Below are 25,238 nucleotides of genomic sequence, written 5' to 3' on the forward strand. Positions count from 1 at the left end.
ACTTAAGACTCTGGCTGATGTGTAGTCAAGATGCTGGCAAGTATTCTTGCAGTTTGGACTTTGCTTCTGCTGTTCCAATATTTAGTAGGTCCTCTCAAACTCTATCCTGCCATAAAGCAGTGCCACCATGGCATTTCAACAAGGGTAAGAGATTTACATGTTTGAACAGATAAGCTCACACATCTTACGGAAGAAATATAATGGTGATAGGTGTCACATTGCTGAACTGGCCAAAGGAAAGCTTGTATTTCCACATGGGAACCATACACTGGTCCAATTAGGATACTTTATCTAACATCTTCATACAACAGCAGTTTATTAGAATCCTTGCAGAAACTTGACCACAGACTGAAATATCCTATTACTTGCCTTTCAAACTCCAGTATTTCTTAAAAGAAAGAAAATTAATTTTACTCTTGCCAAGTCTAGATTTAAGCTGGTGACCAAAGGATTAAACTGTCTGCAACATATTATTATCATCAAATGTCTGCAAAGCCATAAATTGATTATAGTTGTATAAAATTCAGTCAAGGATGGACATTGCTTCCAGGAAAATACATTAACTACAAAGTTATTAAACCTAAGGCAACACTCAGTTTAAAACAAATCACTACCTCTATCAGGATGCTTTTGTTTCGCTGTTCTAGTTTCTTTAAATCACTGTGGCAAACCTGTATAAACATCCAGGCTGATCAAAGCTCTTCAAATTGGTATATGAATGGAATTTCAATAATCTGCATAAAAAAGCAGGCTTGAAAAGTTTGTGAAAGAACTGAAAGTGAAGCTGTTTGCCTTTCATTTTTTAAAGGTTGCCATAGCAACTAGGCTGCTTTTAATTTGCATCCAACCTGCTTCAAACTGTGACTTCAAAAACTTGAAAACAGAAGTTAAAAAAGCAGTTTTCTGTTGGGTATGCTCTACTGACACAAAATGTGAGAACTTTCCATAACAGTATACATTGCCATTAAGCAAGGTGACAAGCTGTCATCTTTTGATACCTGCAGTTCATGTCACTTCTTAACTTCCATAGATCTCCAATACTTTGTAGACAAAATGCCAGCTGAGCAGTCTCCCAAATCTGTAATTAGAACAAGGCTTCTTTCATCTCTGCCTACAGACCTTCTAGAAGTTCTGATACCAAAGCCTTCTGCATCATTCAGCAGAAAGGAAACAGGGTCAAACTCTACTTTGAAAAAGCCAGCTCTGGAAATCAGAACAGACATGTTCAAATGGTTCACTCTGACCAGTAGTTTTCAGCTGACTTCAGACATGGGCACTGAGTAAGCTGGTAGCTTAAATGGTTGACAAATTAAAAGACATTTACAGGCAATAGGCACATAATTACCACCCCTTGTTTTATCATCTGATTTATTAGCACACAGAGTAGTGCATTCCCAGAAGGATCTTAGGGACATACTTGTCAGCAATGTGCTCCTTCCTGCCCATGTGCCTTTACATTCCCTGTGTTTGTTTAGAATTCACGATGGGGTGGCAGCCTGTCAGGCTTGAAGAATGAAGTTGTCTTTGTGCAGCACTCCAGCAGGAGTGACTACCTCCCCCTGCAGCAACCTTCCCAGCACACTTGCAACCCTGACTGGCAGGAACCACTTCTGACTGTGAGAGCATGAGACAGGCTTTCCTATCAGCCACTGCTACCATAGCTCCCAGCCAGAAGGACAACAATGGAAGAATGGGAGCTAGTGAAGAAATCACCTCTCTACTGGAAGATGGACAGGGACCAGTCCAAACAGTAGAGCTAGATGTGGACTGATGGCAACAGCGACTTTGGGCCAGTATTAATGCAGACTTACTTGAATCTGAAGCTTAAGGATGCAAGGGTAAGAAGAAGGTATAAAGGAGTTGTGGACATAGGGATGTAACATCCCTACAACTAGGAAGCAGACAAGGCAGCACAGCTCAGGGCATAGCACTAGCACAGTGGGAGAGTCCATGAGCATGTCATCCCCAGCAGCAAGGAAAAAAATGGAATATGAGCACAAATGGCACAACAGTCAGAGGTGAGGTGGCAAGTGGGAAGACAAAGGGATAGAGAGCACATGGATGCTCTGAGAGCAGTGGCTTTCAATCTTTTTCAGTTTGCAGACATCCAAACACTTATGGAAGGAAGAAGAGCACTGTGCAGAGAAGCTACTAATAATTGGCTTTTCATAGCGGTATTTGTCACATTCTTGTGCTTGTCACATAAGCACCTCAGAGAGCCCTGCTGGCCCATGAACCACAGGCTAAAGGCCACTGCTTTAGAAATGGAAGGGACTGATAAAAAACCAGCAACTGCAAAGAAAAGGAGGGAGACAGAAGAGACAGTGCCAGGAAGGAGGGACTGAATTGTGTCACTTCAGAGATGTGGATCTGCAAATTTGCAGTATCTACATTTAAAAGCATGCACACTCTGACATTTGACATTTTTTCCACTGTGGTGATTCAGTGTGCTATTTATAACCCTGTTAGAATTCCTGAGTGGAATTCCTATGCCTCTCCAAGTAGTTAGCTAGTCTTCAATTCTTATTCTTTACATTATTATTGACCCTAGGGCCAGAAGCAGAATGGCTGTGGGCAAAATTTGGAGTTTGACAATAAAAGCTTTGCATTGGCAATAATCTGGTTAGGGGAAGCCATATAATAAAAAATAAATCAAATTTGTTTGCATATTCCTCCAGTCACAGATGTTAAAACTCCAACTAATAGCAACACCACCAGCTGGCACTGCTGTGAGGCTTTACCTACTTTCTGTGTGGGCATGAGCAGCATTAGTGAATGACAATGGACCACCATGTCATATGCTTCTCAATCAGCAGATAAAAATACACCAATGAATGACTTACAAGATCCAGAGCAGCTGCCAAAATGGAGGCATCGGGGATAGTGCCTGGTTCACAGCAGTTCAGGAGAAACTGGAAGCGCTTCATGCCTTGGCGGATTGCTCCCAGGTTCACAACATTCTTGGATTTTCCTCCTTCTTGGTTGGAGGTCAAGTGATCATCAAAGCTATGGCAACCTAAAGAGGCAGAGTACAGAGGGGATGCCGGGAGGGGTAAGGAGAAGGGAACACAGTCTCTCACCAAGAAAAAAAGTGGAACAAAAATCCTGATGAGTACAGTCTTGGCCTAAAGGCCTTCCTCACCTATGCACTATCTTGAAGATAACAGGGACATTTTTGTAATATTCACGACTCCCATGAAACAGGCCTAGGGCAAGCCCAATTCTGGTCTTGGTCATAGTGATGTCTGCCCAAAACCATTCCACCATACTCAGTGTGGAAGTCCAGGATCTACTCCAAAATAGGTGAACCAGAATATGCTCTTCCTCCCCATCTCTTCAAATCATCTTACTGCTCTTCCTGAATAATCTCCTAGTTCTCTATTGCCTCTAAGTTTACCTTAAGGGGAAGCATGCATAAATCTTGTCCCTCATGTATCAATTTAGCTATACGTCATTTATTAGGATTGAAGAAAAGAGCAGCAAACACTGGAAATGTTCTATGTGCAAACCAAGTACTGTCCTTTTCTTAGGCATACATCTTCTGTGATTACCAGAACAGCCAAAGTGAAACTGGACTCAACTCCTAGGTGTCATCATCATTCCAGCCTCTCTCCCTTGACGTGCACTCTTTGGGATGGAAAGCTCACTGATAAGCATTCCTTTTGAAAATGAAGCTAGCACCCCACTCCAGGACTTCTTTCAAGCATGGTTTTAAACTCCATGTATAGAGTTCACATGATAAATAAACTAATTCCATTGCTGATTGGAATGAACACCTCTGAATGCAGAAGACCATTATGTAGCTGGTAGCCAGAGCGGAGAGAGTAGAAAGACACAGAAGAGAAATCAGGAAAGTAGTTTCAAGGGCAAGGAGGCTGGTCAAAACGAGACTAGTCAGCTTCTGGGAGTCATTATCCATAATACTCTCCCTGTTCACATGTGAAAGTATGAAAGTTTACAGAATACTGAAGGATAAAAGCACAAGAAGAGAACACCAAATGGGGAATTCAAGATTGGCTTTAAACATGGATTTGAAAGACAAGAGGCAAAATGTCAGCTCTACAGAACTTTGTTACTTCTCCCTCCTCAGGAAGTAAGAATGGCTGAAACTAAAAGTCCCTTTGAAATTGTATTCCCCAGAATTACTTGGAAAGAACTTATGTACCACAAACAATAGTTACAACAGAAAATTACAATGTAGGTCTTCACTTTTCCCCGGAAAACAGAGGTATATCAAAGTTCAACAGATTACAACAACTGTGGCTTTTCTCTCTCCAATGAAGCTGTACATAGTTTTCCAGCAAACAAAATGTTGCTATGTTGGGAAATATTTCATCAAAACAGAACAAACAAACAAATAAAGTAGAAAGAACAGGTAGAACACTTACATAAATGAGCAGGCACAAATACCCTTTTCTTCCAAATCTTCCTGTTTACTTATAGCCTGTAGCAGACTATCTGAGCATTCCTGCTCTGACTGTTGTAACACTAACTTATTTGAGGTACAAACGTACGTTTTCCTATTCAGGGCCCTGTTAAGCTTGTGCCTGTATGAGATAAAGAAAGGAACTTGGCTTTCTGATACAGAAAGGCACATCTAAGGCCTGTCCCTAGCCCCCACTATAAAGATCTAGCAAAGGCTCAGCCTGTCACTACAGCCCTTTGCAGTCCCTGGCTTGCACTTTGTTGAAGCTTTGCAAGAGAAACCTTCAGATACAGCTGATGATCATCCTCCACTATGTTCATCCTGGAGTAGCCTTGCTGTAAGCATAGGAGTAGGAGTCCTCCTTGGTGTAATGATAATGTGACAGCCCTGCAGAAAGATCTCACCCAGTGAGCAGACAACACGGCCTAACCTAGGAGGACACTGGATGCCCAAGCTCCCATTCTCACAGTTGCTTCTTGTGTGAATGCGAGATCACTCCTTGGAGTAAGCATGTGCTGAGGTTTGCCTGTGCTGTTGTGCCCTGAACACCCTGGCAACTTCTGTGGTCACTTCCAATGTCTTCAGGAAGTGGCTGAAGGAACGTTAAGGGTCTTCTGTAACCACACTGTAACTCACTGCTGTATGTATGCTTTGTTCTTAGTATGGGTAAAAAGATCATTAATCAAAACATTTTGTTATGCATGAATGTGCATATATATGTGTATATATACGTATACGTATGCACACACACAAATACACACACACACGTATGCTTACATACATATCCGACACAAAATTTCCAGTGGTCTAGATGATGTATCACAATGAAGATTACAATTAATAAATGATGGAACACATTATTCTATGTTCAATTATTTAGGTTTTTTTACTGCAATCTATTTCTCCTCTGTTTTATTTTAAATCCTATGTAGGTTCCAAAACAATGCTTTATGTTTAGACTCAAGGGATTTAATACAATGCCCATCCACCTTCAACAGGCTTTTATTCTCTTGTCCACAAGCACATAAAACCTGCTGATCTTTATGAAAGATATAGAAGCACTGGAAATTTCTACTGTGTTATGAACTGTCCCACCCTGAAAGGCCTCACACTGACTGCACTTTGCACATGTGAGTACGTACACACACAAGCATGTACAACTACTCTAGTATTTCTGCTAATGGTATGTGGCTTACCACACCATTGCAAACCAGCGATCCTTTTGGACACAGTGATACAGCTTCCTTAACTGTCACACTCTGCCTTAGAAACTTAAAATGCCCTCTCTTTGCATCAGTTAGGGATCAAGCAATGGCCCAACCCTTCCCATCAGCATCACTGGACAATTTGCTTGTTTCTCATACTGACATGCAAGGGGTCTGCCTTTAACCCACTGCATCACTTCTATTACAGTATTCCTAACGCATGCATATGTTAAAACCAAGCATGTGTCACGTACGTCTATTCTCTCCCTGGCACATAAAAGATGTTTCAAGTTCTCTTCTTTAATCACATGAATTCTGATGTTACTCACAGAAGACTGAAGAATGGGCTACACTTCCAAAGCTCAAAAAGCCAGTACTAATGTCATCTAAGTTTTGTATAAACATAAGATGTGCCATACATGCTGAACAAGATGCTCACAGGGCCAAGAACAAATCAGTGCCATGAAATCAAGAATACGGGCACTCTGGTCAGAAGCAAACTCACAGTGGCATAAAATCAGCATTAGCAAGATGAAAAAAAAAAACAATTCCTACAAGAAAATATGAAGGACATCTCACATGAGCGCTATAGAAACAGCTGTGGCAGCCTATAAAAGTCTCACTGTCCCTCAGTTGTTTGTTCCCAGTGAAGGCTGGGAGAAAATGTGGTGGAAGCACTTCACACCTACTTCAGCTCACAGTATTGGATGAAGAAAATAATGCAGTTCTTTCTATCATGGGAATATTCAACTTCAGCTACCAAGCTACAGCAAGCTGCTGGGCTCATCCATTCTCCTTCTAAAGGAACGATACTTTTCACCTCTTCAAATCACCTGTTTGAAAACCACCACCAGTGTTTCTGCAGTGGCAGAATGACGACCAGTTTACACTGACAAGATATGCTCCTACTTTGCTAGAATCACTTGCCTGAACAATGCCTTACATGCATTACACTGCAGGTCTGGGACGGATGATGGTGAAAAAGGCGTACAATGCAGTGTTCAAAGGGTAATGTGAGAAAATAAACACAATGGCAGAGAATGTAACTCAAATGTAAAGCTACAGAAACCATGGTGAAAAAGAAAATCTACTCCTTTTTGTGTGTTTTTGGGAGTCAGGTTGGGTTTTCTTCAAAAAAAGTAGAAAAAAGCAACAGAACTTCAAGATAACAAGGTTGTCTCCCTGACAACAAGAAGGAGCTCTGAACTGAGGACATGAGCATGTGAACCACTGCATGACATTTTAAAACAGAATATATCATGACCTTCTATTATTCATAAAGGCACTTTTTAAACGTTCCTGCTTTTGAGAGTAAACTGCAATTAAATATACTTCTGTGGAAAGGCAAAGTAGTGTTGTTGTTATGATGCTGTGCACTAAGAAAAAGGGACCGCATCCCTAACGAATGGTATGCAGACACTAGACATGCAAACACAGAAGAAAAGAGATAATTATAACAAGGTTTGTGCAGGGTTTGCCATTTCTGGGCTGGTCTTTGCTGGAACTGTCAAATGGTCACAAACTGGGGAGGAGGGAGAAAAAAAACAACAAACAGAAAACCTGATGGAACACCCATTGTTATATTAGGCAATGAAAGATTTACACACCTAATTTGGAACTGAATAAGTGCTTTGAAGCAAGCGTTAATTTTTTAAGTGTATGGATCAAATTCAATCTGATTTTAAAAGCCAAAATGTTGCATTTGCAGAATTTATTAGATTTTTTTAAAGAAAATTGACTTTTCTAGATTTTTTTTTTGATTTTTTTTTCTAAATCAAAACAAATGAAAGAAGGAAGGGAAAGAAAACAGTTACAAAGACTAAAATGTTGGAAAAGGCTGTAATGGATACAAAACCTATGGAAAAAGCAGGAAAAAAGGGAAAGGGGAGAAATACAGAAAGAAAGAGATTTAAAAAAAATAAAGTTTAAAGGAAATAAAAAAAGGAGACGAGAACCCTGATTTCTAACCATCTTTTTCTTCTGTGTGATGAAGCTTGGATGGGTGTCTTCGGCAGGTGCGCCATTTACCAAGACGCTTGAAGAAATTCTCCTCTTCGTCTCGCCCATTGTCCAGGCCACCTCCTGGCCCCCCACCTTCTGACAGCTTCACTGCGCTGGTAAACTTCACCTGTACAAAGACAAAGGGCCAGGTGAGGTTGTAGCATACCACTTTCTCTTGGTCTTGTTTAGCCGTAAAGCAACTACAGAAGGGCTGTAGCACAGAGGATCACCATAGAAATGCACGTGAGTCTGCACAGATTTACGTACGCTGAAGCGCTTCATCTTTTAAGCTTTCTGCTTAAAGGGTTGGTCTTTCGCAAGAGGCTGTAAAAGCACAAAGAAGGAAGGAGAAGTGTGACCAACAATTAAACCTTAAGCATGTTGACAGAGCCTGCATTTCTCTCAGTGAACCAAAGCAGACTGACAAGTACAGTGTTGGACAGGTTTAACCTAACCTTCACGGTGAGCCACAAAAGTCCAGTATAAAATTTCCATGGCACTCTACTCTGAAGATTCTATGACAAAGTCTGACTGGCTGCAATGTCTGTGATGAGTAGAATGTTTCCTTGGACAGATAAAATCAGACAGATCCCATCCTTCCAAGGCAATCCAGCCTGACACATTTACCTTGGAACTCTGCCTGATGAAAGACAGACGGTCGACAGAGCTGATATCTAGGAGATCTTCCACCCCATCAGCCAGGCCAGAGAGGGAGGAGCGCTTCAGCCAGTTCCCTGTTGCAGAGTAAGCCACTCAGGACAACTGTGAAAATGCTTCCAAGCAGAATCTATTCATTAGCAACTGCAGCATGTATCTCCAAGGTGGCCATGCTAGGGTATGGGAAGGTAAAAGGAAAGGGGAAGGCAACCTTTTCATGTAACATGTATTAACTATCATGCAAGGCCAGCTCACAGGACTCATAAAGGATATATTCTCTATCTGTCAAATTCTATTTGGAATATTTCTCTTCTACAGAGAAGAACAACGCCTGTGAGATTAAGGTACTAGCCTACTACTTTGGAGACAAAGATTCTATATTCTATTTTGCCACAGATATCTTGTACCTTTGGCATATTGCTTATGTTTCCCTTTGCCTCAGTTCCCCATCTGTAAAATGGAAAGCAGCATTTCCCAGCTTCCCTTGGGAGAATATACAATACACTTGGACACTAAGGAACTTGTTGCAATATTTCTTGAGACAGGTATATCTGTGTTTCTATGCACATGCAATATGTATATAGAACAGGAAGAGACATACATTTACCTATGGGGAGTTTGAGTTTCTTTCGAAGGGAGATTCGTCGGGAACGGGAGCGGGAACGCCTGTCTGTGGTAGTCCCAGAGTGAGCAGTGGTACACTCGGATGTGTCCTGCTCAGACTGACTACTAGTATCACTCGCTGCACTCTGTGACTTGAACATCTTTCGCCAGAAGTCCTTGCGACCCAGAACGGCCCCTTGGATTTGTTCATCACTGGAAGAAAAGGGATGCAGATTGTGAACTGCATTTCACAGAAGTTTGGATGCTCAGGGGAATGAGGTCTCCCTCCCACAGCCCCCTCCTAACCTCTCTGTTCTATAAAGATGTTTAATTTTGAATTCGAAACATGCTTTTCCCAGTGGGACGTAATCAAGTTCAACAACATGCTCAGTATTGTTCAAGGCACAAAATAACAATCTTCTCTACCCTGAGGCACTTGCCCACTGAACAGATCATTCCAATTTTTAGTTCTTACATGTGAAACAGAAATCATCTTCTTTAGGTTAACATGAGCCATGCTGATAAGACTATACTGGTGCTTTCTACAAACAGGTGTACTGGAGAGCTTTTGGACATCATGACAGCCATTTGTGAACCTGCTGGGGTCACAGCTCTCATTAAGGTATTGGAATGGGGACAATGTATTTTCCTATACTCTTGAGATCTCCCATGGCTATGGCCGGGCTCAGAGCAGCATAGCTTGCTGCAGTTCTGCAGAGCAGTAAATGGTTACCCTTGAAGTCTCAGTAACAGCGAGACTTTGCAGGCTCCATTAATGAAGGAGAATACAGAATATAGAGCTCTGTACCCTTGTGCAATGCCTTCATACAGTTCTTCTCAAAGCACTTTAACAAGACAGATGCGCATTCAGAGGCACAGAGAAGTTAAATGACTTGTACAAAGTTATTAGGGACCAGTGGCCATTTATAACATTGATTACATTTACTTCAGTATTAAATGGCTGAACTTTGGATAACAGGCTTCAAACTTGCAATACCTAACAGCAGATTGATTTGCTCATTAAGAAAACTGGTAGATCACCTGCACTGATAAGGGAAATGCACCAATCTTTGGAGACTACATGCCCAATATAGGTCAGGATGGGCTGTCTCTTGGGAGGCAGTAAACAACTTAGCAACAATTTGGAAGCTGAAAAGTAATAGAATGATCTCCCAGAAGTAACAAAAAAGCATGGAGAACAGCTGTGATAGCATCTCTGTGGAACTAACAGTCTATTGATGGCTATGGTAGTATGAGATACTGACACATCTACTGCATGGTGATCTTTTCTGCTGGTTCTCATCAAAATCAGGGTGGCTCCAATTGGCAGCATTGAAGATCAGCATTACCTGGACTTTATCAGGAAATCCTGGGCGCTCAACACATTTGTTGTACTATCCAAAGAGGTAAGTCCTTGCTGTCCTGCCCATTTGTACTAAGCCCAGAAGGAAGCAACTGGCAATAACATGTGAAACAACTCAATATTTACTTACTGTTCTGGTGTTTGCATTGGGCGGCTGGAGATGTAACTACGGCACTCATCAGGGGCAGCTGATACCTGGCCTTTGTCAATGATGACACTTCCTACCTCGGATCTATACATACAATATAAATCATGAGCTAAAGTGAACAGATGGCCCATTTCATGGTCATCCCATAGCTGTATGACATGGAAACCAGCACTGCTGAGCTGCTTTAGATTTGTATCCTCTCTTTACCAATTTACTGCCTCTATATATAATTATTCAAGAAGAAGTCATCACTTCTAAGAAGCAAAGCCAAGGCTTTTAGGAGTTTTGCAACTTTGTTAATCCTTCTGCTCAATATTTTAACATGACAAGGCTCAAAGCACCAGAGAAAATTTCTTTTTGATAAAGAAGCACAGCAGGATTAGATTTACTCTCGGACTTGTTTTGCATACCAGGGTTTACCCGTCAGATAAAAAACACTAAGGATGTCATACACATTAAAAGCGATGTCCACACAGTGCTTTGGGATTGACACTATGCTTCTTACTTTTCTTAACCTTTCCTTTTTCCAGAGTTTCCATTGCACTATTCTCTTAAGCCTCATGTATGAGAGTTAGGTCTCACTTTCTGCTGCAAAACTATTACTGTCTCAGTCCATTAAGTTTTAAAGGAGACTGCTGCCACAGTACAATTCTGTACATCAAGAACTGACATACGCTATCATGATAAAAGACACAAGCCCTTGGACTTTCTACATTTGTGTTCAGTGCATGTATTCATACAGCCATATGCAGGTCATTTCCCTTCTGCCTCCTACACACCCACCTTTTGCTCCCAGAAGGTTTTGGTTCTTGTTCTGTTTCCTCTGTTTTTTTTCCTGGTGTTAACTTTTCAGCACTGTCTAAGAGGGCACTGAGCGCCACTCTCCGAAATACATTCCCATGAGCTTCCTTGATAAACTGGACCAGCTGTCGGATGTCACAGTACAACCCCTGAGTAGCAAGACATCATGGAAATGAAAGAATTCAGTCTGCAGCTTGTGAAGAAGCAGTATCAGTCATTTCTAAGGTACTTCAGCGTTACTGCCTCCGGCTGTTGTGTGATATACCCTCCATCCACAGGGTTTGTGTTTTCTGGCTGAGATCAAAAGCTGGAAACTCCATTTAGTGCACTCAGAAGAAGCAGACAAAGAGGAGCATTACTGCTAGGGAACATGCTCTGTAAGGGGCTACAGCAGATGTAGAGATATCAGAGACTAAAACACCTGCAAGATAAGGAAGCTGCAAAGATGACTTAAAGCCTAGTTTATTCCATTCATCTAGCCCAAAAAATCTTAAAAGACATGAAAAAGTTAGGAGGGAAAGGGCAGTAGAGTGCAAAAAATTGCATGTTTAGTTTCAAAACCAGTGGGTGTCTTGGGATTTTTCTTGATTATTTTAGAGCTTTACATCATGGGAAAAAAGAGGAATGACTCACTCATTCCCCAGCCTACTCATACACTCAAGGCTGGTTTTAGTTCTCAACATTCATGCACATCTGTGATGTGACGAATCACCTCTCCATGAGAGGGCAAGGAGAAGCAAGGAAAAATTTTACAGGTCCTGATTTTTAATCTGTAAACTTTCCTCAAAGATCTTGGGTTATTGCAAAAACTCCCAGTTAGGAACTGCACAGTCAGCTTTCAACAACAACCCCCCACCCCAAGCAAACATGTAATTGGATCTATATACTGATTAAGGCTCTTTTTCATAAGATATGTAACACAAGACTGACTTTAAAGAGTGACACAACAGGAAATCCTCACATATACTCTGTGTACTGGAGACATTCAAAACCCGCCTGGACACATTCCTGTGTAACATTATCTAGGTGTTCCTGCTCCGGCAGGGGGATTGGACTAGATGATCTTTTGAGGTCCCTTCCAATCTCTAGCATACTGTGATACTGTGTGTGTGATATTGTATTCTCTATACAGGCACAAATGATGATGCTATTCTTAAAGGTACACACTAACTAAAACAGGGTCCAGAAAGACATACAATTTGTAAGGAAAATTTACAAATCTAGATCCAGTAACAACACGTTTTTCTGCGTCCCACCACATCTCTGCCAAGAAACATTCCAAAGGAGGAATATCTGCAGGAAAAGAAGACTTGGACACAGATAAACTATCCTGCTGGTTTAAAATATTTTCCTTCTTCCTCTCCCTTTCCTTTATGGAGCTGTCCCTTTAGCTGGGCTTTAGTGCCTCTACAGAGCACCTCAAGAGTGCTTCTTGGTTGCTTCCATAAGGAATCCTAATTTCTGATAATAAGGAGCTGTTTTGAAATTAGCTGCTAGTTTCTACACCATTTGGAAAGAAGAGAGCTCATACTATCTACTAGATTGCTCCGGGAAGACAGCACATAGGCAGCAAGCAGCAAGCAGCAGCACCTTACTTTCCTGCAGATATCTGGTAAACTGAACGTTTGTCTAAACCTTGGGCAGATGTACCAAACAGCTGTTCAGTAACCCACATACTCTGCCACAGGCGTGTCTTTAACCACATAAACTGGCTTTAACTTTGCTAAAAGTTGATTTATGCTGGCTGTGGTCTTGTTCATTAATCCCTTGCTCCAGACTATGCTACTAGTCCCTTTGGAAACAGAAAGAAACCCAACACAGAAGCTGCTTGAACAGAGAGACAAATGCAATTCAGAGGGTACAGCTTTCATCCTGGCTAAACCCCCAAGTTCAAAGGCAGGAATATAAGAAGGGCATCACATTTATATCATGTTTCAACTGTGACTGCATAGCTTGCTACACTCAAGGGATTTGGCTAAACTGAACTAATTCTTCATTGTAAAGCCCTACTGTAGACACTCAAGTGAAAAGTAACTTTGTTAACACAAAATCAAGTGCTTACCAGGTTTTCTGGGCTGTGCAGTTCATGTGTAGTGGATGCACAGCGAGTGATCAATGACTTGAACATGGCACTCACGATAATACCTTCTACACTCTGAGCTGTAGACTTGTTGTCTGCTGTGGTGAAGTTATTCCCAAATCCAGCTTTGTCTGTGAAATTCAAGTACAAGCAAGCCCCATTGTTAGAAATGGTTTAAAAGAGATGGCTTAAAAACACACATAAAGGGATTCATATACGTGGGCAAGTACCCACCTAATATCATGCTCAGTTCTCACAATCCCACGCCAAGCAGAAGGGAAGGTTAAAATAAATGAGAAAAAATGAAAACTTCCAGAAACTGGAGTATGAAAAAGGACTGAAATGATCAGGACCATTCTGGCTTTCTGTTATACACGTCTCATTTATAGAATGCACAGAGTAAGACATAAAATTTGAACAATACCTCCAGCTTTGCTATTTGCTCTTCTAAAGGACAAGAGATGTTTGATTAAGCTGCTAAGTGACAACACCCATGAAAAGAAAGTCTTCTACACTACAGGAATGCTGTTTTTGCAAGAGGCACAAGGTGACCAAGCTCTCAGAAAGAGTCTAAAAAGAATTACACATTTACAATAAGAACCATCCCGGTTTGACTAGGTGAGAGAAAAGCCTTTCAAAAGCTGCATGAGCTGCCATGCTTCAAAGCATGAGCCTGTCAATACTTCATGAATACTTGGGGAAATGACCTCGGAAATCTTCACAAAAGCCTCTTATATAATATTTTTGATGCTTTCTTTGAAATGCCTTGGATCAGAGGTAGATTAGTAGTCAGGTCAGACTTGCTAAGTGCTTCAGAGGAGCTATTCCTACTCTGCAAACAGTCATTGTTAACTAAACAACAGTTAACTAAAAAAAAATAAAAGTTTGGTCATTCTAATAGCACCTGGAATATTTTTTCCTAGCTAAAAATAAAAACATATATACATATATATAGAAACACATGCGCACGCACTTGTAACTGCAGGCATGTGCATCTGTGTGTTCATGTTCTTGTTTATTCAATCTGTTCTTGCTATTTACCATCTCACCTGAGGCACCAAAGGTTTTAATGCTCAATTATACCTCCAGTCAGAATAAACCCTGAATTAAACAGGCCATTGCAGCTGGTGCCTGGCCATGTCATGAAGCAGAAACCCTCCTGCAGGAGGCCCAGTTGAATGAAAGACAATATTCCCACTGAAAAGCCATGAAGAACAGATAGGATGAATCAAAAGAGAGGCCTTCAATTTCAGGTGCATTGGATGATATGAGATCACTGAGTGATCAAATCAGAAGAGATCCAACTCCTCTGACCCACTCTGGCAGGGTATACCCCATATTCTGAGGACAGTTATTCACCTTTTTCTCTTGAAAGGAAAAGAAAAAGGGATGGCTTCTTTCTGATGGTACAGTTTAGGAATATTCAAGTGAGAGTTTTTGATACCAGCTGTACTTACTGTCAGTGACTGGCTCCATGCAGAATCCCAGTAAAGCATGCAGGAAATCCACCACATTATTGAGGGAATCCCTGTTCACATAGTCCCTCATGGTCTGCCGGAACTGCATCTTATCCAGTTTGTACAGCTTTGTGAGGCAGTTTTGAGCCTGCAATGATATCCATCACATCAAAGTACATGTTTGAGTTTTGCTAAGAGGAGCAAAACTCTTGCTTAGGCAGTGCTCTGCTGTGCTGTCTAAAGTAACTCCCCTAGAAGCTAGAAAGTTTGAGCCCTGTAACAGAGGGCAGGTTTGTCTCTGAAGCCAACAAGAGGCAGTGTACCAGTATGGGTACCACTGTTTGGAGGGAGTGGTGAAGTCACCGCCAGCCATGTCTCAAGGCCTATCCTCCTCTCTCCAACTCCAGGGTAAAACCTCACTGAATATGAATGAAATAGGACTGTCCTATCTCAGTCACACTGCCTTGGTGAAACAGGTTCTTAGCTTCAGGCATTTTCAGTCTCTGGGTCAGATCTGACCTATTTGATGCACCTATACTCAGTGACCAATTTATATCATGCAATAAAATTAGCCTTTTATTTAAAAGCTGTTAATTAGAAGCCAACTTCTTATCACAGGCATCCATCCTACTGGGACCCCATGCATGCTGGACTTAGAGAATTTGAAATATCAGCTTTATGGGAAACTTGAACTCTCTGCTACCTGCAATAGGGGCTTAAATTTCCAGTAAACTCAGACATGTGATTGTCCATGCAGTCAAGACAAATGGTGCATGCAAAGCAGTTTGGCCAGACAAATGCACAGAAGATGCAGCAGACTTAGATGTGGAGGAAAATCTCTTCCGATAAAGACCTCAATTCAGTAAGTCTGGTAAGAACTTTGGCTCCAAGAGACCTATTCATTTATGCTTAATGTTATGCATAGGCCTAAATGTTTGGCTGGCTCAGCTCCAACACAACATAAAAGCCATCGTTCTGATGAATATGCTATGTGTTCAATCAGTGCTCTGCGCAGAACCTTTTTACTGTTACCACTGGGACTCTCTTACCCTCATCTGTCCCATTGTGTCCAGAACTAACACTACTGCTGCAGTCTCCCCAGTACCCAGGAGTCCAGTTAAGAGAAGAATGCTGCATGAACGCAGAGGCAGCCAATCCAACTCTGAGCCACCTAGCTCAGACCCCAGAACCAAATTATAGCTCTGTCGGCATGGCTCAGGCTAAACAAAGCCATGGAGAAGCACTTGGTTCCTTCCCACCTACACCACTGTAAATTCTCATTAATCGTCAAAAATGCTCCCTGCTGCAAACACAGAAAGCAAGGAGGAGGCATGTACTGGAAAAAGCCTTTGAAAGGCTCCCATTTGACAAGTCATTGGGCTGATCTCAGGGACTCAAACTTCTAGATGAAGTCAGATGTCTGGGCTGCATCCTGGGCACTTTTTACTGCTTCAACTTGAGCAGAATCAAAAATCTAAGGAAGCAAAAGTGACCATCCACCCTGCCCCTAAACAGGCCATGGGTCTTCTAATCCCTTGCAGCACAACAGCATGCCTGCAAGCACAGTGCACTCCAATTATTAGGAGCTGATGGAGCAGCCCAGCAGCAACCAGTCATAATCACCATTGAGAAAAGTGGGCATAATGACACTTTAGACTTCTAGATTCAGACATGCAACCCACGATAGCTGCACCTCTTATAAACAGCATACTCTGTTGGGGTACTGCCAATGTGAAAATACACTTATACCAGCTCACACAGGGGATTTGCTCCCATTTGCCCCTTCCCAGACAACCCATTCATTGGAGAGGTGAGAAGCACCCTGGGCCTCAGGCGCGCTCTTAGAAAGCCCCAGGGGCTAGAAGTTAACATCAACAGCTGCAAATCTGCTACGGCTGGGCTGCAACATAGTCTGTCAGCTGCGGCAAAGACCAGTACATCTACTGTCAATACAGAGAAAGCTACAGAGGGGCAGACAGCAGTCTCAGCAGCTGATGTCAAAAGTACAGGGGAGACACTAAAATGAGCTGTAATTCTCTTACATTCTCCCGGAATACCTGGTGTCTCAGGCGATCTCCCGAGAGCCCCCGGTGTCCTTCTCCACAACCATAGGCACAACCCAGGGACTTCACAATTTTGATGAGCATTGTGAGTGCCAGCCTATGGGTGCTGACTGATGGCCCTTCATCCTGAAGGTCACAGAGAGAAAGACCGTGAAACCAGGGCACAACCACTAGTATCTTCCTAGTACTTTACTTTTAACATCCTGCTGTCCATTTCTCCTCTCAGACACTCCATTACTGAGTTGTTACTCTTGAAATGTTTACTGCAATTATTTTTCAAGCTTAAGGACCAGCCCCCTCCCTTTCATTTCCCCTCAAAAAGCCATGCTTTGAATGCAAAGCCCTGTGCAAACTGCTATGAATACCACTCAGCACTTACTTCAAAAAATTCTGCCTGAAAAAGCAGAGATGGCTTTCTTGAGCAGAAAAACGAGCATCTTTTTAAAATGTCTTAGGTATTATGCCACTATGAATGATGACTTTGGAGGTCAGCAACAGCATCTCTTGGCCAGTTCTCACAGCAACAATGAAAAATTCATGATTTGTGGCCATCAAAGAAAAGAAACTGCTCACACATTGGATTCTGGTTTTCCTTAAAAGTTATTAATAATAACCTCCCCAAAAAATCATTGTGGTTGAGTGTTTCAGGCCCTCTGACAAGATACTGAAAAGGTCCATGCAAGGCTCATAAACTGTGCTTTTGGCAGCTGCTTCGCTGCAGTTACAGTGCGTGAATATCCAAACAGGTTTCTTCTGGGGAACCCCAACTGAGTACCAGAGTAAAACAAATTAATTAGTCATTGTGGTGCAAAAGCAAAACCAAGGAGGGAAACCAGAAGAGCAGTTGCATACACACACATACTCCCATCTTAACAGACCCTACAGTACATTTGGGAATTGTATAAAGGGAAGCAAGACAAACCTTTTCCTGGTTTTTGTCATTCTTTTCATATGGCCCTCCTCCACCACCTCCATCGCTTCCACCTCCACCGCCTCCACCACTTCCATCACCTCTATCTCCATCTCCACTAACTATGGGAGCTCCAAATCCACAAGCTGAACCACCAGAAGCAGCCCCTTTGAGCTGGAAGGATCCTTCACTTGGTCTCTTTTCAGGCACCTCATTTTCTTTGTTCTCACTCTTCCTCCGAACCTTCTCTACACAGGGCACCACACCAAGCTGAAGTAAGCACTCCACAATGTTCAGCGCCACATCGCAAACCCGGGAACTGATGTCATGGTTCAGGACCAAGTAAACAGCTTTCAGGACCACCTGGGAGATTCAAACATCATATTTAAAGTCTGACTTATTTTCTCTCCTAGTGCTATTTAGTGCCTGGAAATCCTAGGCAGAGCAGAGACTTGTTATAGCAGGCACAGTACAAACTCAGAATGAATTACGTATAACCCTCAACCCCTCAAGCTTACAATCTAGGTGTAAGACAAGAAACCACAGGCTGGGCACAGTCAGGCAGGAAAGGAAACCAAGAGATGGCATCTGTGAGCCTGAGAACACTGCTTCAGTGCACCAGGAGCTGTCAAGTCATTAAGGGGAAAGCAGAAAAGGTGAGTTTTAAGGTGCCATTAGAAGAAAGGTGCTATTCAGTTTTATACTGGTTTGTAGGGAACTTGGTGCATGCACCAGGAACATAGCCATTTCATAATATCACTTGATTTGATGTGTGCATTCCACATGCACATGCGCTCCTTGCAAGGAGTAACAGGAGTTGCAGTATCTCAGAGGAGACTTTTATGATATGCACAAATGTATCTGACTGACCTTTATGTACTGCTGAGAGAAGTCATATAAAGAGGTGGAGGAAAAGCCCATCAAACCCCTGATCTCAATGGTACAGCTACATTGACAGAAGAGGGACCTGGCTTTCCTCATTCCTTGCCAATTACCGAGAGATCCAGCATGCCGTTCTTGTGGACAAAGTTGTTGGTTCCATCAATGTGATCCGTATCCTCCAAGCAACTGTAATTGATGCAGGAGTCTGTCAGGCTCCGGGGGAGGTTGGCACATGCAAGCGGCTCATGGGGCATCTCAGGGATGGGCACCTGGTTGCAAAGCTTCCTCATGTGCTCACTGAAGAAATCAGCATAGCCCACATTGAATGAGGCCAAGGTAGTGTTGAAGGTTGCCACAGTGATGGTGGAGATCTGGGACCGCACTGCAAGGAGGAAAATGGCAACCTGTAAATTTCCATCTCTAGGATAGTGGAATGGATAACTGGGGCTGTGCTTGTTTACATGCCAGGATGCTATTTGCCTTCTTGGCCACGTGGGTGCACTGCTGGCCTATTCAAAACAGCTGGCTACCAACGCCTCCAACACTTTCCAGCCGCTCTTCCCCAAGCTTGGAGCATTGCATGGGGTTATTGCGATCCAAGTGCAGAATCTTGTTGTCACTGCCCACTATCCCTTAATTCACTGTGTTCAACCAGGCGGAGAGAGCATAGGGAATCCTCTGTATCATGCATCCTGTCTCCCATCATGATCACACTGGCATTGCTATTTCTGCAGAGGCCTCCAAGACAGATAAGCCCCAGGGTGACTTCAACTAAATTTCAAATCCAGACTTCTATCCTGGCTTCAAAGCCACGAACCAGGAGGAATAAGAAAGAACCTGTGATTCTCAGCACAGTCCAGCAGCTGTGGCCTGCAAAGGGGTATTAAATCCCAGAAGATTCCCTAGGAATACCAAGCAATACCAAGTTTCTGCCAAACTTGTGTGCTGTTGTGGTAAGGTGATAAAAAACCAAACTGTGCCTCCTCTCTGCTGATGGCTGCCAAGTTTTATTTTACAAACTGAACCAGATCAATCTGAAAGGTTTGGAACGTTTTCCTACACAGAACAAAAAACCTTTTCAAGAGATGCAGGAGGCGGAGGAAGGAAATAATACTTAGTCATATACTCAGAAAAGGAAGAAGTAACTCTTCCTCAGTTTCTTAGAGTTGATATTTTAGTGAAACGGTTTTTTCCTGGTATGCTAAATGTACCTTCTTTGACTGTATTCTCTCCATGGCTGTTCGAGTGGTCTGGCAGATCAGAGACCAATGTGTGATGGGAGTGGGAATGCCTGGCGCTCAGGCTCTCCATTTCCGTTGCTGTGTCAGAGCTCCCCCGTCTGGTAAACTTTCCTAGGGTGAAGGCAAGAAACGGGTATTTAGTTTACTCATCTCAGGTGCTTGGAGATAGGTGAGGTCCGAAACTGAGGGACTGGAGTCCACAGAAGTGAAGGCCTTCCAGGACCCTGTGAAGCAGAACCAAACATTATAGTGGGGCTCACTGACATGAAGACTGAATGTACAAACTCTTTGCAAAGCTCTTCCCCTCAGCACACTGATTTTAGCCAACACCTACACTGTCACCCGCCAGGAGTAAAGTAAGATTTGTCAGCACTGAAAGACTCCACCCTTTTGGGCTGGTTATAGGAATTTGGCTTCTTCTTATCCAAAAGAAACAGGTGTATTAGGATGGGGAGTATTAAAGCAAAAGAAAATAATAAATTACAAATCAAAAGAACCTGAAAGAGGGGGACTATCTGAAGTAGGCAGGATCTGTGGACAATTGAATCTGAAATACACAATCTCACTGAGATACCAGAAAGAAGGAACTGTAAGTTAAGCCAGGACAAAAATCTGGAACCCCTGAGATCAAAATTTAACAGATTTCTTGAGCTACTGAACATACAGAAGGAGGATTTGGATACTAGATTTTTTTATGATTGTACAAATCTCTAGGGATACACACAAATACATACAAATCTTTAAGGCTTCACTTGGCTAAGCTCATTGTCTGGTGTCCCAAAGATGCTTACAATGGAAACCTTACCAAAATGATGCCATCTAAGCCAGTGAAAATGAGATTGCCTGGCATGGCCTTAGGCAATCATTTTGCTGCCTATTGTCTCCAAGAAAGGGTGCTAGGATGAAAATCTATGACATTAGGAGTAAGTTTGTGAAACAGAAACAAAGCCTAAGCACTGTTCAGAAAACCTGGAAGCTTGAGGGAGCCAGTATTTATATTTAAACATAGTACCTTTGCAGTATCAAAAATTGCAATCCTCACTATCTGAGCCAATACCCTTACTTATATTGTAACCAACATTCACTTCAGGAAGACTGAATATCTTTTTGCCATACTCCTAATGACCATATTGCTGCCTCTCCAGAGATTTCTCTTTAAAAGAAGAGGATGCAACCATTCCTTGAATCTATTTTAAGCTGCAGTTGCGCAACACTTGCTACCACTCAGGAAGTGTATTCAAGTGGTACAGGTATCACTACAGGTTGCTACAATAACTATTATTCCAGTACGGATGATAGTTTTCAGAGGGAAAGTGAACTAAAATGGAAGTCCTTCCAGATCTGCTGCCAGCAGAGTTGTCACTTCTACAGACAGGTATGTAACAGAACACAAAAGACAGCAATAGGATGGAAGAAGAAAAAGCAAGCCTCTGGTGTTCTCTGAATGTTCAGGATAGGAATGATAGAACCTGAGGTAGAGATAACAACTTCTTACCTAATATGGTGGTTTGCCATCCTCCTCTCTCAATGCCACGCCGGTCCTCTCCGATTCCAGAGAAACTGCCAAAGGAGAAAGTGCTGCGAGTGGGTGAGACATCCAAATGATCCTCGTGGAGGAGGAAGGGTACCCCCATCCTTCGCTGCCGCTTCTTCCCAGTGTGGTGGAAAGGAATTGACCCTTTGCGCTCACGCTCCCTGTCCTCTTTGCGGCTCTTGAACTGCAGGAAGAAGAGGAGAAGACATGAGAGCAGGTAGAGGCTTTGAGGCATGGCAAGCTACCATTTGAGAGAAAAGGATAACACAGATGTGTGGCCCAAGTATAACCTTCCACTCTAAACTTTTTATCTGGGACATCTAACCCTGATGGCTGCTATCTGCACTCTGGAACCATGTGAGCATTTAAAGGAACTCAGTCTTTCCCTACACTGGGATGGATGCCCTTGTATAATTTTATGACATCCTCATCCACAAAACTCTGCTAAGTATCCTGGATGGTTGCAAACGCACAGCTTCATGAAGTAAAAACACTGGAAGAACTCACTGAATCAGCCAGAACTATAGTGAGCACCAGCACTTAAAAATCAGCAGTGTTTGAGTCCCCTCCCCTCATGCGTTTCTGCAGGACAGTTATTTAAATACAGATTTCAGTACTGTGTTTGGAATTTGCACCTAAAAAGCTATGTAATAACACACAGAATCACTTCCAATGAAAAGAGATGTCAATCTCACATACGGCATAAATACATAGTCCAAGCAGACCTTCAGCTGCTACTTAGCGGGTCACTGAGGTGCTGAATCATAGGTATACCGAAGTACAATTTTCTTCTACTCACCTTTTTGAAGATGTTCATCCCCAGATCTGTGGAGAGATCTGGAACTGCTGGCCTGCGCAAATTGGTCATTGAAACCTTGGAAAATGCCTCTGTGCTTAGTGACTTTTCTTCCTCATTGCATTTCATTGTAAGATCCTGCAGCTCCCAAAAGAAGACAGTAAGCACAAGGAGAAATAGAGGATAACCAGCTTTAAAAACAAGGCTACTTCCAAGAGCTTTCACAGGAGCACTGTAAAGGAAAAGAACTTTCAATTCATTACACAAGACACTATGGACACATTTAACGAAAAACAAATGAGCAAACCAAATTTAGAAGCTCCTGGAATTACTGACCTTGAGTAACATTTCTGTAACCACATTAATAAAGTACAGCACATTGTGCTGCCACAGAAAGCCTCAGGTGTTGCTGCCAGCATGGTCTAGTGGCATGGAAGACTGTGCTCTACTCTGATTCTGATCCCAGGTATGACTCTGCACAGCTAATGATATTCTTGAAGCCTTGGCTTACATTTATGAGGATCACAATGGCTACCCTTTTTGAAACACTTTATTTAAGATCTAAGAGAATACCCCCTAAATAACGTATTCCTTTAAGCATGTATTTTGGACCTGAAGTGCAGTAAGTAGCACTTACTTCAGTAGACTGGATTTGTAAAAAAATCTATTTACTCACTACAGAAACCTAATAATTTCACATCAGTAACATCCTTCACTTGTAATAACAGTGCCCCAAAGTCTGTCCCTCATAGTTCTTATCATACTCGTGAAAGCCTCCCCAGCTATAGCAGCGAATGTCCCATGGCAGTTAAAACCTTGAGACTAATTTACTCTGGTTTCAGTAGAGGGCACTCCCCTTCTGCACTGAGGAAAACGCCTTATAGCTGCCTACTGTAAAGAAAGGCTTTGCTACAAAAGGTGGAATAAGCTCAGCTCCTGGCCATCTGTTCTCATTAAAGATTTGATGCCACTCTTCATGAGATGGTTGTGCAGCTGACCTGACCAAACTCCCTCAGGGTAATTTTCTTCTGCCTAAATACCAGCTTGTTTCCAATGGAGATGCTCCTTTTCCTTCCTCCCCCATCAGAAATGTTCAGCTAAACAACTCGGTCATGTTAAAATACCTTTTTGCTTTCAATCCAGTGATAGCCATATGCCAACAACAGATGAAGCGACTTCTATGGTATAGGAGGTTTAGATTCTGCCCAGCCATTCTGTGTCCTGCAGAGCCAGCCAGCTCTGCAGCACACAAGTCTGCAGTTTTATGCATATGAAGGTCCAGCAAAAGCGAATGACAGTCTTTGCAGCTGAAGTCTTAAGCACCAGTTATGGTGTTTGCAGTATTGGGCTACTGGGGACCACACATTCTTCAGAGACTTTTCAGACTAATCAAAGCCTACATTTGAATCCTTCCTATTAATTTTATCTACACAAGAATAAAGAAGACACACAACAGAAAGATTCCTCTTCACCATTGTTTTCAGTCATGATATGCTTTCAAACCATTTTCATATATCACTAAAGATTCAGGGGAGGAGTCATATATAAATTCTATAGACAGCAAATCAGGATTCAACCACAGGTGCTCTCAACAGTGAGGCCAGCAAGTACTCCATATGGCTTAGTTCTTAGCTTTTAGAGCTCTCAGGCCTTTTCTGGCTGAAGACAGCCAGAGAGCTCATCAAATGGATTTATTTCAGATTCTTTATCTTTGTCCATTAATTTCTAAATCAGTGTTTTATGAGGTGCTTACCGTCCCCAAAAGGACAGAGTAAGGATCAGGGGCTACTGGATTAGAAGCCATACAAACACACAGGAAGACCCAGTCTCAGTTCTGAAATCTGCTTAGGGTAGGTATCAAGCAAATACTAGAAGAGCAAATTACAGAATCACCTTAAATCTACAGTGTAGTCTGTGATGTATTGTAATGAATCAAGCTAGGATGCCTGTTGAAGGCTGATGTGGCTATTCTGTGCAGGGGACTATGTGGCAATTATGGTGTGCATAAGATGGGTAAGAAAATACAACAGTTTGGGGGCTGCTGCTCTAGGTTTTCTTGTTTCTGTTTTGGTTTGCCTTCCTTCTGCATGACTGTATGGCTACCAGCTCATTAGTATATCTCTCAACTCTCAAGCTATTACACTTGAGACTTTTGGCTTGATATTAGCATTGCAGCAAGCATTACATCTGCATTGGTCTTATGCTTAATTTAAGCTTTGGCTCTTTGCCCCTGCAATGTTAGTGCAGAGGTTTGTGAGCCTCTGAAGGTTTCACTTCCTATGTGCTTATTCTGAATTCCTTATACTGAATTCACAGTGTACAGGTGCAGTGCAGACTTTCTTTAGCATATGCTGCCAGGTCTGAAATATGTTTAGACTAAAGTCACTTTCTAGAGGAAGCTAGTATTTATTTCATTCACACTCCATCCAGTACTCCTTTTCCTATGCAACAAGGAGTGCTGGCATTCTTTGCTGCTAGTTTACTAGGCAATACTCAAGTTCTCTCAATCTCAGCTGCTTTAGCCCATATTTGAAATGTGATTTCAGGCACACAGAAACCAGGAAGAAATGTGAGAGTTTTGCTGAGCCTTAGGGAGATGCAGGAAGCAATGCTGATAAACTGCAGAACAATAAAAAGAATGTTCATTTACCAGAAAAATCTACTGGCCCCTGATGTGATTTGCAGGCAGCTGGTTTTGTCTTTTGCCTGCTACTTTAAATCTAGCCTGCTGAAACACAGAGTGCTGGTATTTCTGAAAAGTCATTGATCAATCTTTGAGCAGAAATGAGGACTGTGCTAGGAATTTAAGATCTAGACAGAAAAAGCAGGCTTTAAGTATATTGTTAGATAGATAGAAAGAAATTACAAATCTTAACCAGCTGGAGGTGGCATTCCTGCTTCTGACAAGCAAAGAATCTTGAGTGACAAGACTCTGAATTTGACAACAGCAGTCAAGTCCCTACAGCTGGCTGGGATGAAAGACAGCCTCGGTGTCTCTATGCATTGCACAGCTTCCAGTCCTCAGATTTATAAAGCAGCAGGGCATGAACTGAGATTTTAGCTACGTGGAA

General features: G+C 42.3%; 1 protein-coding gene across 6 annotated transcripts in view; it reads right to left on the reverse strand.

The window, feature by feature from the left end:
- Positions 1–25,238, reverse strand: part of UNC80 (unc-80 homolog, NALCN channel complex subunit) — a 122,151-nt gene that overhangs the window by 77,334 nt on the left and 19,579 nt on the right. For 3 of the 6 annotated variants that reach the window (XM_062602241.1, XM_062602257.1, XM_062602249.1), the window contains exons 9-22: positions 22,171–22,305; positions 21,333–21,555; positions 19,808–19,948; positions 18,710–18,978; positions 17,727–18,077; positions 16,784–16,930; positions 14,742–14,889; positions 13,267–13,415; positions 11,187–11,353; positions 10,386–10,487; positions 8,891–9,105; positions 8,260–8,366; positions 7,600–7,759; positions 2,844–3,016 (exon numbers count right to left, since the gene is read on the reverse strand). In XM_062602241.1, coding sequence (XP_062458225.1) covers positions 2,844–3,016; positions 7,600–7,759; positions 8,260–8,366; positions 8,891–9,105; positions 10,386–10,487; positions 11,187–11,353; positions 13,267–13,415; positions 14,742–14,889; positions 16,784–16,930; positions 17,727–18,077; positions 18,710–18,978; positions 19,808–19,948; positions 21,333–21,555; positions 22,171–22,305 — 2,487 coding nt within the window. The remainder of the gene's footprint in view (positions 1–2,843; positions 3,017–7,599; positions 7,760–8,259; positions 8,367–8,890; positions 9,106–10,385; positions 10,488–11,186; positions 11,354–13,266; positions 13,416–14,741; positions 14,890–16,783; positions 16,931–17,726; positions 18,078–18,709; positions 18,979–19,807; positions 19,949–21,332; positions 21,556–22,170; positions 22,306–25,238) is intronic. The other 3 variants (XM_062602287.1, XM_062602268.1, XM_062602277.1) reach the window with 3 other exon arrangements.

The sequence above is a fragment of the Pezoporus occidentalis genome, unplaced genomic scaffold, assembly GCF_034315485.1.
Source record: "Pezoporus occidentalis ecotype Australia unplaced genomic scaffold, CSIRO_AGI_Poc_V1 ctg118, whole genome shotgun sequence".
Lineage (NCBI taxonomy): Eukaryota > Metazoa > Chordata > Aves > Psittaciformes > Psittacidae > Pezoporus > Pezoporus occidentalis.